This window comes from Rhinolophus sinicus, chromosome 6, assembly GCF_057876585.1.
Source record: "Rhinolophus sinicus isolate RSI-liver-muscle chromosome 6, RSI-T2T, whole genome shotgun sequence".
NCBI lineage: Eukaryota > Metazoa > Chordata > Mammalia > Chiroptera > Rhinolophidae > Rhinolophus > Rhinolophus sinicus.
This window is the reverse complement of record NC_142506.1, coordinates 32,814,276-32,830,172: the sequence shown is the minus strand read 5'-3', so window position 1 is coordinate 32,830,172 and position 15,897 is coordinate 32,814,276. Positions and strand designations below refer to the sequence as shown.

Below are 15,897 nucleotides of genomic sequence, written 5' to 3'. Positions count from 1 at the left end.
ATTCCCTGAATGTTCACTGCTGCAATTAGAGAAACATTTTGTCCTCTAACCATTGGTACAGTCACATGAGCTGGTGTATTAACTTTCGATTGCACCTTCGTTTTTCAAAAATTAAGTTTTGCACGAGAAATATTTTGGCTGATCTATAAAACCATGAACGTTTAGTAGACGTTACTAATCATTCCATTGCAACTATTAGTCCTACAGATTGTCATAATTATTTTATGAATATGTATATGAAATTAACATGAGCAGCAGCAGGAGAACCGTGATACACGAAGCTAGAAGTAAATAAGTGTTTCTGATGTTAAATAAGTATTTTATGTTTCTTATTAAATACATGCAATAAAATGTTTAATTTTAACAATAACTTAACATTGGATTTATTTTTATCACAAAGATTAAGAAAACATTTTTGTGGAAAAATTTGATCTGCAAAGGATGAATTTGATTTGCAAAAGGATGACTGATTTGCAAAAGAGTGAATTTGGAGTACAAAAACTGTATATAAAGATACATGTGATGGCATTTAGGGTCCATCCAGATAATCCAGGCTAATTTCCCTATCTCAAGACCTTTAACTTAATTATATCATCAGTAAAAAAGGTGCCCTGAAGGGCCTTGAAGCAGAAGATGCAGGAATAGCTGGACTAGAGAGGCTGGCAGTGCCATGATCTGTAGGTGGTACTATGACATGAAGGGCTCTAAAGTAGAGGAAGATAGGTCCAGATTTGACTTTCAGAAGACTCATACCAGCTATAGTATGGAGGATGGACTGGCAGGGAGCAAGACCAGGTAAGAGGAAGACTATTAGGAGACTACCTCAGGACTTCAGAGATGTGAGGAGAGTTAATTACAACAGGGCTTAAAGAAACAATATTTATATTCATTACAGTAAATGTTGGAGACAACTTGAAATATGCAATGCTTTCCAGACTGCTAAATGGGTTGGACTATTCTTACCACTAATCTCCTTTGCCCTTGTATATAATAATTGAGTTGTCTGCAACACTAAGGTAAAACTATAATCCCATATGTGAAAAGATGAAAGAAAAAAATCAATCAGGAACAAATTTTAAAATATTTTATCTTGGTTATTGTATGCTGTAAGGTTATTGTCTTTCTTATGAGAAAGTCTCATGACACTAGATCCAAATCTGGTGATTTAAAGCCAGCAGAAAAGGTCAGGGTTACGTAACACAGTATATCATTGCTATTCTACAAGCTGTTCCATGCCAACTTTTAATCAACTTTAAAACCTAGGCAGAAAAGCCCAACATATTGCCTTCCCATACAATTAAGAACTACTACATTTTGTCTTTTACTTGGGAACACACTTCCTTACATAATCGTACATTCATTATTTTTAAAAACTGAACTCCATTGAGAATAAGCCTTACCGAGTTTACTTAAGAAGCCACCATGTTTTTTGCTCTTGAGAAATTTACGTTTCAACAGAACAAATTGATGGAAAATAGTTTAATACATTTAATAACACATCCTTTGGGGGCTTTTAACAGTTTGTTAAAAGGACAGCAACAATAGTCACAAAAGGTGAGATAACAGTTAAGGAAGTCTTAAATTTGGTTCTACTACAAAACAAATCAACCCCATATAACATTGGAAAGGGAATCTTTCAAACAAGGACAGACATGTTGACCACAAAGAATGTGAGTGTTTGCATCCAGATCAATATAAGTTTCCATGACTCTCAAATTTTGCAAGAACATATTCATTATAATAATTATAAAAATCTGTAATCCTGTTTCCAAAGAAGCAGATTGCAGGCTGCTGTTTGCAGCGCTAGCCTAACGTGCTTAGTTACAAGTCTCCCCCACACCTACCTGGGTTTCCAGAGTACACATTCCTTTTTGAGAGCAATGCCTGCCTTAAACTCTGGCTATATTTTGCCAGCTCCATCCCCTGGAGGCTGAACTCTATTGTGTATATCAAGCCCCAGCCATTGGATGAGTTTCTGCCTCAATAAGGGGATGGGAGAAATCATGATACTGTCACTCACTGACAGGCCAGAGACTCCTGTGGCCCTTGTGACCCACCAGACCAGAAGAGAACAGACCAGACCTGACATCAAGGCAGGATTCAGATTCAAGTTTTCTACACCTCTTGGGCATTTGACTTGGACACTCCATTGCCTCTAAAAGGCCAGTCCTCAAAGCCAACATAATATCTCCTATCCCAAAGCCTCCCATTCCTGGCAAAATTCTCACATCCCACTGGTCCAGCAGACATGTCTCAACACACCTCTTGGTCAACCCTCAGGTGACACCCAGAGGACTCATCAATGGTGATGTGATTTGGGTCTGCAAGTATAGTTCATAAGACTAATAAAATGCTCTACATGTAACATAATTATTCTCTATTTTATGGCTGTAGCAGCTGCTGGCAACATGAGGTCTGCTTGTACCTTGCTCACAAAGAACCACCCATTTCTCCACTGTTGTGAGTCAGGCAGCCATATTCAAAGGTACATTACAATATTTCCTCTTCTGCTTTGGCTCTCTTATTTACAATTACATAACTATACAATGTTTGTTAGTCCTGAAGCTTAACGTAAACAGTCCATTGAGAGTATAAGATAGGGTAGCTTTACACCAGTCCTTCAAATGATGCTTTTCAAGTATTTCTAAAGCCTTCTGTCTGTCTGCCTGTCTCTATTTCTTTTTCTCTCTTTCATATGTATTATGTATGTCACACATATAGAGCTACATTTTGAGTATTCAGGCTATGTTTTCTGATTTCTTTGATATTACTGCCCAATACTGCTCTGTTGAGGAGGGATTTCTGCTTATGATTTTTATCGAGTGGAACGATGGTTACATTTCAGACCCTCATTATCGATTAGCTAATCAAACTTAATGTGGGCTGTGACAAGAAGGAACACAGTACAGCTATCTCCCAAACAGCTCTGAACAATCACAGCTCTGCAAGTCCAGAGCCCGAAGAAGAAACAAAGACCTCCCCACCCCCAGAATTCACAGGATTCACCTTGACCTTGAATGAGATATTGGCAATGCTAATGTGGCTTCTAGGACTCTGTTATAGCATTATACTCACATGCCATATGTATTTCACCTAAATTCACTAAACTTTTATGAGATTCCTACCTACTAAAGAGGTGGTTGTTGATAGTAAAAAATTGCTAAGCAGGTAGAGGCAAGATAGGGACTAAGCAAGGGACACCGCCTTTGCTAGCTGATTCCCTTTGACTTTTCCATCAGTAGGAAAGACAAGAAGTCTTTCCAGATTCTTTTTTGGAGAGGTAGGGGGTAGACAAGTCTAAAATTAAAAAATAAGTCATTGTTTAGAGATGATGTTAGTAAAAATATTTCAGAACTTGAGCCTATAATCTAAGCTTCTAAGGAGTCCCACCCACAAAGGCAAGGCAGGCTAAACAGGGGACTACTTTTCAGGGGCTGCTCATATGATACAGGATACAGAAAGGGAAGGGCCTAGATGAGATGGGCGGTGTGTTAGCCTGAGAATGCCCAAGGGGACAGTATAATCCACAGGAGGACTCTGGTGGGCATTGCTTTAGGACCACACAGTATCCCTTTCTCTTGGTTACAGGACCCCTCTTTCATCCAGCCCTTCCCAATTTCTTCTGGGACACAAAGCCCAGTAACTCTAGCCTTGGTGACTGGTACAGGAAAGGATGTGGACCTACCCTTGCCCAGTCAGACTAAAGCACATGTATTTTCGTTGGTTGAAAAAGTCAAGCTTTCCCTTCTAAAATTGTAGGCTAGAGAGGTGAGCCTCCTAAAAGTGGAATCAACAACCCTGAGGAACAAAAGTTGCAGAGGAGAAGGAGAAACAGTGTTTACCATGTTGTTTGATTCTCTGGACCAAGGTTTAGATGAACGTAGAGTTCTGGCCTTTTACATCATCGCCAAACTGATTCATTTCTTTTATAATTTAAGCCAGTTAATGTTAGGCTTTCTGTGACTTGCAAATTAAGATTCTTAACTTACAAAGCATTCTTGGTAGGAAAGCCACGTTCAAAAGCCAGAAGAAAGATGGACTCCTATTGCAATCCAAAGAAGTCATGCGAGTGGTCCAAGTTACTGAAAGACGAAAACACTTTGAGAGGTGCAGGAAGGTAAATTAGGAAACCCATGCTGAGGCTGTAGGTAGGCAGCAGGACATTCATTTTAGGCAGAAATCAGTATGACCTGTCAAGGCCAGGGTGGGTGTCCGAGGAGTCATGTCGGACAGACACAATCTTTGGTGAGGTGTGGAGCTCATGACTAAACATATCAGGAGCCATACCTCCTGGTATGTGCCAAAGATGACAGGAAACCACGCTGGCACTGAGCAAGGTTCCAGGCAAGTGACAAGGTGAGGCAAATGTAAGTCTGTCAGACAGGGAAGCGAGTTACAAAAGGTGTAAACTCAGACAGAACACAGGGAAGAGGGTTACAAAAGGTGTAAACTCAATAGGGCAATATTGTATTTTCAGGGGGAAAAAAAAACCTAAGCTAAAATAAATGGCACCAAAGTCTTAATGTTAACATGGCATGAGCATGCCCACTGCTGGTCCTGCTGGTGGGTTAAAATAAACTACAGTCAGTGTCTGGAGACGTGATCACCCTACTGCCACAAAGCACCTCTGTCGGCTATTTCCAGTACTACACACCCATCTTCCCAATCCAGAAATCTGGAAAGTGGCCGACGACATGGGAAGAATCCTTGCCTCAGTATTTCAAGATAACAAGTGTTTCAATTAGAAAATTACTGCAATTAGGAAGTGTTCTGTAATGCGAATACATTTGGAGAGTGAAAGAGAGGCAAACATCAAAGAGGGTGAGGAAAGCACTAGATACAGAGAAATCAGTGGTTTTAAAGAAAGCAACATTACATCAAATGCCTGACATAATTTATCTCATTTCCATTTGTAATGAGCTGTCCAATAATTACTAACATTTATAAATACTATATGTTTTATGACATTTCCTATAGTACATGTTGACTGTAATACTAATAATTGCTAATATTTATTGAGTGCTCTATGTGTCTGGCAATTTGCTAACTATCTGACATACCTTCTGTCATTCCTACATCAACCCTATAATGCTATGTTATAGGGTATGTTATTGGGTCTGTAGTGTTATTATTATTACTATTTCAACAGAGAAAGCCAAGATTTAGAGAAATTAAAAACTTGCCAACACATCTAGTAAAGAGGCTGAGTTTGTAACACTGCATTATACAAGAACAAAAAACATAGCTTAGGGGAATGTCATCCCTTCCGTGGTAAGCTCTCAATAGCCAATATGAACAATCACCAACCTTTTTAAAAGAATTGTTTAATTCTCATAAGCAAATAAAATGAATATGGCATACCATTTTCCACACTACCTGGGTAAAATATGCAAATTGAACAGCAAGTTCAATGCTAATACTATTTTTAAACATTTTTAAATTGTAGAATATAATATACACAGACAACTGCAAGGAGAATGATATAGATGAATAAATTACTAAAATGAATTATTATAAGGTAAATACCCTTATAACACCATCCAGATTAAGAAACAGAAATTGGGTGTTCACCCAAAGCCCTCCCTTTGCCCCATCCCTTCACGACCTCTCCTTTCCCCAAGGAAACACTGGCCTGACTTTATGGCAATCACTTCCTTGCTTTTCCTTATAGTTTTATTACCCAACTGTGCATCCCTAAACATGGCAATTGAATGTTGTCTTTTTATTCTGATAGGATTTTAGGTCTATTTTAATCTACAGGTTCTCTCCCTTTTTTTTTTTCCTAGTAAAAATCATTTTTGAAGAAACTGAGCCATGTAAACCTATAAACTGGCAAAGTTGCCCACAGCCTGAATTTTGCTGATTGCATCAATGCAAGTATTATAACTAGTTGGTATGAATGAAGCCCTAAAGAAAATACCAGGTAGACATGAATGCAAACACCTGGGCTGCCAAGTTCACAAGAGAACTAAGACTGTTCCTCTAACAGGGACCATGGGACTATTATTATCATTTTCACAAAAGTTTTGCTATACACTGGCTTTGAGGTAATCTTTCTCTTCCTTCCTTCTTCTTGCAACCTTATATACACATCTCATAGAAAATCTGGTAAATGGAAGATGCCATGTTCTATATACATAAGGCAAAAAAAAACCAAAATAAAAAACCCAAAAAACCACAAACAAACAAATAAACAAAGAAACCCAGTAAGTACAAACAAAACAAAAAAGAAATTTTTCTTGGGAAGGAAATGGAAAGGTTCATCAACCTCTACTCGGCCCTTTGGCTATTTGGAAGTTTCGGCACTTTTCTTTCTTTAAGAGATAGTCAGATGCAGCTACCAGCAGAAAAGAGATAGATGGAAGGAAAGCAAAATCAATAAAACGGCAATATAAAACTCAATGTGATTTTTCTTTAGAACAGTGAAACAAGCCATGTTCATTTCCCCCCTCACATTTACTCTTACCACCACATTCTTTTCAAGCCTTAGTTTCTAAGCAATGGGCTTCAGGCATGGAATAAAAAATAGCTTTGCAGTTAAATCTACTTGCTGTAAGAACTTGGGGGCAAGTTATTTAACACAATTTCCTTACATGAACAGTGAGGATAATATGTACCTTACGAGATTGTTTCAGGGCTCCAATGAGATAATAGCTATAAAGTGTCACATAGTAAATGCATAACAAATGTCAGTTTCTTTGCTTCACCTCTTTGCTGCCAAGTTGTATCAATTTTCCTTTAAATATGTTAACTTTCAAAATTCAAGTCATTGAAAATCAAAAGTTCAAATAAAGGACATAAGAAATTCTGAATTTTCATTTCACCCTATGCAGAATAAACTTTTTGACAATGTCATAAACTGAAGAACCAGTGACAAAACACCCCTTCTTCACAATATTTCCCACATTTATTGTTTCCTTTCCATTCCCTCTAATTTATTTATTCAACCAGTCTGAAGATCTTCTATTCCAACTCTAACTTTACTGGTAAAGACTGAAGCCTAGAATGACTTGCCCAGTACACTTAGCTGGTTAACAGCAGAAAATAGACAACAGCCTCTAACACTGGTTGCAAGTTAAGTGCCTACAGGGGCCAGTAGGTAAAAAAGATAAGAGAAAAGAGAGCAGCTTAAGTGGGGAGCACAGCTGTTCTACACTGTGAACTCCAGCTCACTGTTGTCATGTGGGGAAGAGGGCCAAGTGTTGCTAGAACTTCTAATATTTAAATAGATCATGGAAACTTGAAACTTCATATATAATCTACTCATTTTTAAAGGTTGGCAATGCATTAAACATTTTTTAAACCTCTCTGCAGGTCTAACAAGACGTATCTCTGGGTTGGATTTAGTCCACAGCTGGCCAGTTTGAGGCCTCTGCATCCTGCTAACCCTAATTTAAATTTCTTTTATTTAATTTGCTTTGATTCTCCCACTCCCTGGTCAACAACCCCTCAATGGTTCCCCACTGTCTACAAGACAAAATCCAAACTTCTTAACTAGCCCTTCAAGGCAATCCATGACTATGTCTAAGACCTCAAACTATAATTCCACCTTGCAATCAGTCTCCACCTTCTACTGCAACCAGAATGGCCACTGACTTCCACTCTAGGTACAAAAATGCCCAGGCCACAGAGGCTACTCCTTGGTCCCCAGACTTTTCCATTTCTTGGAATACCCTTCACCCTTACCCTCCCATCAGCGAAACTCTATCCATCTTTAAGTGTCTGGCTCAAATACCATCTCTCCACAAAACATCCCTCATGGCCCCTGTTAAAAGCCACCTTGCTCTGAATTTTTGGGTTTTATATTACTCACATGACACCTACCACAGACTGCCTTGTTTGGGAGTTACCTGTATAGTTTATTTCCCCAAGCACCTAATAACTTTCCTGGAAGGGTTTGGATCTGAACACTATAGTAGTCCTCTTTATCCACGGGTTCACTTTTCACGGTTTCAATTACTCATTATCAACCACAGTCCGAAAATATTAAATGGAAAATTCCAGAGGATTTCCGCTAAGATGGCAGAGTAGGTAAACGCTGTGCTCACCTCCTCTCAGGACCACATCAATTACAACTAAACTATAGAACAATCATCATTGAGAATCATCTGAAACCTAGTTGAACTGAAGCCCTACAACTATGGACATCAAGAAGCCCCCTCATGACTGGTAGGAGAAGCAGACACACAGAACAGGCTGGTCCCACACCTGCATGTCACCATTGAAAATCAGGAGGGATATCTTGGCTGCAGAGGTACCCTCTGGAGGAGCGAGGTTTCCCAGCCCTTCCCCAGCCCAAGGTTCCAGTGCTGGGGAATGAAGTCTCCATAACTTCTGGTTGTGAAAACCAGCAGAGATTATGGCTGAGTGAGATGAAGGGTGGCAGCAGCCCCAGGTTTTCCTCTTCAAGGAACCGTGCACGGACTTACTTGCTGACAGACTCACTCACCCTGCGCTCCAGCACTGGGGCAGTGGCTTGAAAGGTGCCAGGGACATACAAGGAGAAACTGAATTGTCTGGCTTCAGAGAGAGGGCTGGAGGGGCAGCTTTCTCTCTGACCAAAGAGTTGGTAGAAGCCATGGTTTCTTTGCTAAACCCTCCAACCTCTCTGCGTGCAGAGGCAGGCAGACACCATATCTGAGTCTCCATCAAACTGGCTATCACCTTTGGTTGGCCCCACCCTAGTGATTCCGAGACTCCACCCAAAAAACATTCACACACCCAAGCCCCTTCCAGTGGCTTTCCCATACAAACAACTTGTCTTAGTTCATGCTGTGGACTTTCATAAAATCGCTCAAAGGTTCACAAAACTCACAAATGAGCAGAATTTGACTTAGGTGTGTCCCATACCTCTGGCTGAGCAACCCTAAGCCTGGCACTCGCGACAGCCAGCCTCATTGGCAGGTTGGCAGATTGGCCTCTTGCGGCATCTCTAAGCCCAGTGCATGCTGCGGCCATCCACAGATTGCTTTGTAGCTCATAACAGGTGGCCAGGGCAGAGCACAGGCTTTGGCTAAACATGGCCTGTAACAAGTTCCCTCCCAGAAGGTTTCAGGGCTGGCACTCCTGGTGGCCAGCTTCGGACAAAGCCAGGGCATCACCCAGCAGCCTCCAAGGACAACACACCCAAAGGACAGTCTGGGCAGGCACTAGAGCCTGCTATAGCCAATCCTGCTCTGTAGGATCAGCCCTTGTACCACAGCTCCGCTACTGTAGTCATAGCCAGTCCTCACAACCTATCAGCCTGAGGATCAATCCCTTCCACTGATGTGCAAACAGCAACCAAGACTTAACTACAACAGGAGGGCACAGAAAACCCACACAGGGACACACCTGGAGCACCTGGGTCCAGGGAAACTGCACGACTGGGTCCCACAGCACACCTATTATGTAAGGCTACTCTACTAAGACTGGAAGCCATAGGAGCCCTATCTGATATATAGAAACAAACACAGGGAGGCAGCCAAAATGTGGAGACAAAGAAACATGTCCCAAATAAAAGACAGACCAAAGCTCCAGGAACACAACTATACAAAATGGACACAAGCAATCTATCAGCTGCAGAGTTCAAAACACTGGTTATCAGGGTGCTCAATGATCTCAGGGAGAACTTTAATAAAGAGATAGGAAACATAAAAATGGAGATCAAAAACATTTTTAAAAAGTCAGAAATAAAGAATACAATAACTGAAATAAAGAATGTATTAGAGGGGATCAACAGTAGAGTGGATGAAGCAGAGGACTGAATCAGCGATTTAGAAGATAAGGTAGCAGAAAACACCCAATCAGAACAGCAAGAGAAAAAAGAATTCAAAACTATGAGGATAGTTTAAGGGGCTTCTGGGACAACATCAAGTGTAACAACATTTGCATCATGGGGGTGCCAGAAGGAGAAGAGAGAGAGAGAGAGAGAGAGAGAGAGAGAGAGAGAGTGCGCAAGGAATTGAAAACCTATTTGAAGAGATGACAGAAAACTTCCCCAACCTGGAGAAGGAAATAGACATACAAGCCTATGAAGCACAGAATCCCAAACAAGATGAACCCAAAGAGGCCCACACCAAGACACATCATAATTAAAATGTCAAAGCTTAAAGACAAAGAGAGAATCTTAAAAGCAGCAAGAGAAAGGCAGTTAGTTCCCTACAAGGGAGCTCCCATAAGACTGTCAGCTGATTTCTCAACAGACACTTTGCAGGCCAGGAGGTATTGGCAAGAAATATTAAAAGTGATAAAACCCAAGGACCTACAACCAAGATTACTCTACCCAGCAAAGCTATCATTTAAAATTGAAGGACAGATAAAGAACTTCCCAGACAAGGAAAAGCTAAAGGAGTTCATCACCACCCAATCAGTATTACGAGAAATGTTAGAAGGACTTCTTTAAGAAGAAGAAAACAAAGATGATCAAGAATATGAATAATAGGGGCCGGCCCAGTGGCTCAGGCGGTTAGAGCTCCATGCTCCTAACTCCAACGGCTGCCAGTTAGATTCCCACATGGGCCAGTGGGCTCTCAACCACAAGGCTGCCGGTTCAACTCCTCGAGTCCCGCAAGGGATGGTGGGCAGCGCCCCCTGCAACTAAAATTGAACACGGCACCTTGAGCTGAGCTGACACTGAGCTCCCGGATGGCCCAGTTGGTTGGAGTGCGACCTCTCAACCACAAGTTGCTGGTTCGACTCCCGCAAGGGATGGTGGGCTGTGCCCCCTACAACTAGAAATAGCAACTGGACCTGGAGCTGAGCTGCACCCTCCACAACTAAGACTGAAAGGACAACAACTTGAAGTGGAACGGCACCCTCCACAACTAAGACTGAAAGGACAACAACTTGATTTGGAAAAAAGGCCTGGAAGTACACAGTGTTCCCCAATAAAAGTGTTGTTTAAAAAAAAAAATAAATAAAATATATATATATATATATATATATATATATATATATATGAATAATAAAATGGCAATAACTATACATCTATCAACAATTAGTTTAAGTGTAAATGGATTAAATGCCAATGAAAAGATAGGGTGGCTGAATGAAAAAGAAAACAAGACACTTACATATGCTGCCTACAAGAGACTCACTTCAGATTAAAAGGCACATGCAGACAGAAAGTAAAGGGATGTGAAAAAGATATTTCATAAAAATGGAAACAAAAAACAAGAATAACAAAAGCTGAAGTAGCAATACTTACACCAGACAAAATAGACTTTAAAACAAAGGCTACAACAACATATAAAGAAGGACCCATTAATCCGACTTCTGGGTATTTATCCAAAGAAACCCAAATGCTACTGCGAGGGGACATATGCACCCATATGTTCATTGCCGCATTGTTTACAATGGCCAAGATGTGGAAGCAGCATGGGTGTCCATTGATAGATGAATGGATAAAGAGGAAGTGGTGCATATATACAATGGAATACGCTCAGCCATGGAAGGGAATGCGCTTGGCCATGGAAGGAAATGGGTTGTTGCCATCTGCAGTAGCATAGATGGACCTGGAGGGTATTGTGTGGAGTATGTCAGACAGAGAAAGACAGATACAATGTGATTTTACTTATAAGTGGAATCTAAAGAACAAAAGAAAGAAACAAAACAGAAACACACTGATAGATACAGAAAACATTTTGAAGGTTGCCAGATGGAAAGGGTATTGGGCATAAGAAAGGGGAAAGGATTAAGAAGTACAAATTGGTTGTTACACAGCAGTCATGGGGATGTAGATACCCTATGTAGCATATTAAATATAGTCAATAATATTGTAATAACTATGTATGGTGTGAGATGGGTATTACATTTATCGAGGTGACAGATGGGTGGGGGTTTGGGGGCAAGGTGAAAAAGGTGAAAAAGGATTAGGAAGCACAAATTGGTAGATACAAAATAGTCATTGGGGTGCTCGCTTCGGCAGCACATATACAAAATGGTCATTGGGATGTAAAATATAGCATAGAGAATATAATCAATAATATGGTAATAACAATGCACACTGCCAGGTGGGTACTAGACTAGTTAGGGGGATCACTTCTTAAATTATATAAATGTTTAACCACTATGCTGTACACCCAAAATTAATTTAAAATAATACTAAATGTCAAAATAAATAAATACATTTTAAGACTCCAGAAATCAACAATTCATAAGTTTTAAATTGCATGCTGTTCAGAGTAGCGTGATGAAATCTTGCATGTCCAGCTCCATCCCACCTGGGACATGAATCATCCTTTTCTCCAGCATATCTATGTATATGCTACCCACCTGTTAGTTACCTAGTATCCCTTTCCGTTACCAGATCAACTGCCATGGTATCACAGTGCCTGTTTTCAAGTAACCCCTATTTTACTTAGTAATGGCCCCAAAGTGCAAGAGCAGTGATGCACAATTTGGATATGCCAAAGAGAAGCTGGAAAGTGCTTCCTTTAAACAAAATGGTGAAAGTTCTTGACTTAAGGAAAGGAAAAAAAAATTGTATGCTGAGGTTGCTAAGATCTACAGTAAGAATGAATCTTCTATCCATGAAAATGTGAAGAAGAAAAAAGAACTTTGTGCTATTTTGCTGTCGCCCCTCAAAGTGCAAAAGTTACAGACACAGCACATGGTAAGTGCTTAGTTAAAATGGAAAAGGCATTACATTTGTGAGTGGAAGACATGAACAGAAAACATGTTCTGATTGTCAGCAACATGTTGCACCAGAAGGCATTGAGCCTATATGAAGACTGCAGCAAGGGGTCCCATGAAACAAGTGACACCAAGCCATTTCCTTCAAGTAAGCAATGGTTACAATAAGATATTTTGAGAGAGAAAGTTTTGTTATGTTATTGTTAATCTCTTACTGTGCCTAATTTAAAAATTAAACTTTATCATGGGCATGTATGCATAGGCAAAAACAGTACATAAGACGGTTCAGTACTATCTATAGTTGGAGGTATTCATTGGGGGTCTTGGAACATACTCCCCCAAGGATAAAGGGGAACTACTGTATGTCAAATATTCTCACAGTGCTTTACAGACAGCAGGAAGCTAAATAACTGTATTAGAAACATTATCCTTTTATACTGAAAACTTGTGGATCAAATGTAAAGAAAATATCTTTGTAGAACTCCATTGCATCTATACTTTTATAGGCAGGATCCTGAGTGACACAAACGGGCAAAGGCCTCACTTCCCTGGCCACCCAAAACATTTTCCCCATGACTACATTTTCCCCTACTTACTACCTTCTACTTGTTTTGAGTTTCCTCCTCTAGAAGCACTCACATCTTTGCCTTAGACAACACTGATTCTAAGAGGCCACTGTTAAATATTCATCTATTACATAAAAGTGTTTCAGGGAAGTTGGTCTTTTTCTACGAGTAAGGTTAATTTATCAGATCTGTTGGTTATCACTTGGAAAGACAAAGAGAGATGGCTATCAGTGAACAGACGCTGTCCAAATATTTCAGTTGTGATAAAACTGATTAAACTCTGGCTTTCCAGCAATCAAGGCTAATTTTGAGTGTGAGAGTCCTAAACTTTTATCTCACATTTTGTTTTTTTGGAGCCACCCCCATTTTCAGCCTTCTATTTTCAGTTCGTGTCAAAAAGAATTAAACTCCATTTTATTTTTATTGACCTGGCCAGCACTAGAAGCATTAAATAAACTGATGAGTGAATTAAAAAAATCAAATTTTACTTTTGCTTAAAAACAAATGCAATTACTGAAAGGGGAAAATACGAAGGTCTTAGAAGATAGCCTAAATTTGCACAATAATGGGAAAAGTTAATAAGGTCTTACCTCAAACTAGCCATCGTTTTGATGTCAGCTGAGTAATTTCAATTAGCATATTCTGGATACACCCTTTACAACCTGTATAAATATATACTGTCAAATGCAAGTTAAGCCTTGCAAACATAAAGTTAAATCCTCATTTATGTCACATGATTATCTGTATTTAGGTGTCAGACAGCCAAGACAATCTTGAATTCCAGGAAACATTAAAGAAAACTAATGACGACAGATTTCCACTGTGAAAACAATGTTTTCTACTGTTTTGGATGATGCCATGGGAGGTCACACCTACTTAACACTCTAAGTTCTTTATCAAAAGAGAAAAACTCTTTCTTGAACTTTTATTAGGAGTACTTCTAGCATAAGCACATTATAACATGCTCATAACAGATACTAGCATAAGCATAATATAACATATACTCTAAGAACTTCTCTTAAAAAGCAATTCTACCCCTTATAACTGCTCTGGGTGGGAGGAAGGGGAAATGGAATAGGTTATATACAATAAGCAAAAGGCTCTGTGCCCCCCCCCCCTATTTTTCCTATTTCAGTGTATCTTGTGTTAAGACTTAAAGCAATGCTCTCCCCTGTGTTGAAAACTAAGGTGAACATGCTTACTTTGTCTTTATGCAAGTTATTTTCTGTGTTAAATTTTTGAAAACAAAATTTTAACATTTCAGAAACTGACACTGAAAAACTTTTCAAGCATAAAAGGATTCTAGACCTTTGATTTTTGGTTTAAAAGTCCACTTTAGACCAACAGCAACACATACTTTATGATTATACTGTTGTAAAACAAAAAGACCCAAGGATGTGATAAAGAATGAGAACAAAGTAACGCACTTATGAACACAGGAGGAAGCCTGGAATCCACCATCTCAAGATCACTGGTCCTCACTTGGAAGAATATAAATGCGGCTAGAGGAAGCCCTCGCCAGAGCTCTTTTTCTGATCTTAAACCAAGCCAAAAATAAATGGGCAGCTCCAATCCCCTTTGATGCTGTTAAATATATATATATTCCCAGCGTAAACTGACGTTCTTAGGCTGACAATGTTTTCCCAAGGGGCTGGTGAGAAAGGAATCATGCAAGTGTACGGAAATGAACAGCTGTACTGAGACATTGGGCACAGACGGACACACACACACACACACACACACACACACACACACACACACACAGAGCATCTGCGCCGAAATGACATTTCGTTGCCCTTAATGAGCTCCCTTTTGCTGAGAAGGGGGTGGCACTTTTTCTTTTTTAACTGTGAAATGATCCTGAGGGGAATATGGGTGGAGGAGATTCACCCACATTCCTAGAATCCTTCCAGGAGAAAAGGGAGGATTCAGGCTGGAAAGGCGGAATTGTTCGGGACCAAGAGGCCCAGGAGTGACCCCGCAGAGGTCAGAACCGCAGACCTGTGCGACACACTCCCAGGGACTGATGTCCATGAGAGGAAGCCTGGGGGTACCCCCCCGCTCTCCCAAATGATGGGTAGTTAAGCCCATGTGTGCAAACATCAAGTCAGTTCGTCCCACTTGGACCGCCCGGCGTCTTTCTGACACTTGGCAGGAGGGCGGCCGAGGAGCAGGAGGCGCCGCGGCCCCGCGCCTGTCCCCACCGGGCGGCGGGGCGGACGGCCCTTACCTGGTTCCTGCGGTACCACGCGCCCGACAGGGAGCCGTTGCCGGCGCCCAGAGCCCCATACGTGAAGTTGCGGGACAGCTCATCCAGGGCGGCCGAGGCGGCGTCCCCGGGGCCCCTGAGCGCCAGCGCCGCCATTAGGTCTCGTTCCGGGCGCTCCGGCTCGAACGCCTCCTGGCCTGGCTGCTCCGCGAGGCTCCGCGGAGGAGGCGCGCCCAGCCGAGGCCGCGCCAGGGCGGGCCGCAGCCACTTCCTGCTCGGTGTGGGGTGTGGGGGCAAGGCGGGCGCGCCTTGGCCACCTGGCTCCCGCCCCCCTTCGCCCCAGGTGCGCCGCCTCTCTCCTCCTGCGCCAGGTGCTGGGGGTAGGGGTGTGGGGGGTATCGCTGCAGTCTGACCCCTCGCCCCCCCTCCCCCATCGCCTGGCTCGCTGGCTCTGCACCCTCCTGGCCGCCAGGCCTTGGTGCACAGCGTCCTAGCTGGTCAGACTGT

The 15,897-nt window shown here is 41.4% G+C and overlaps 1 protein-coding gene across 3 annotated transcripts in view; it reads right to left on the bottom strand.

Moving 5' to 3' along the window:
- The window catches only part of NIPAL2 (NIPA like domain containing 2), a 79,663-nt gene extending 63,766 nt beyond the window's left edge, over positions 1-15,897 (bottom strand). Inside the window, exons 1-2 of one of the 3 annotated variants that reach the window (XM_088799030.1) lie at positions 15,412-15,735; positions 13,772-13,843 (exon numbers count right to left, since the gene is read on the bottom strand). Coding sequence is in view for 2 of the 3 variants with exons in the window: in XM_088799029.1 (XP_088655155.1) it covers positions 15,412-15,546 (135 nt within the window). In the remaining variant the exon portion in view is untranslated. Of the gene's footprint in view, positions 1-13,771; positions 13,844-15,411 lie in introns of all 3 variants that reach the window. The other 2 variants (XM_088799029.1, XM_088799031.1) reach the window with 2 other exon arrangements.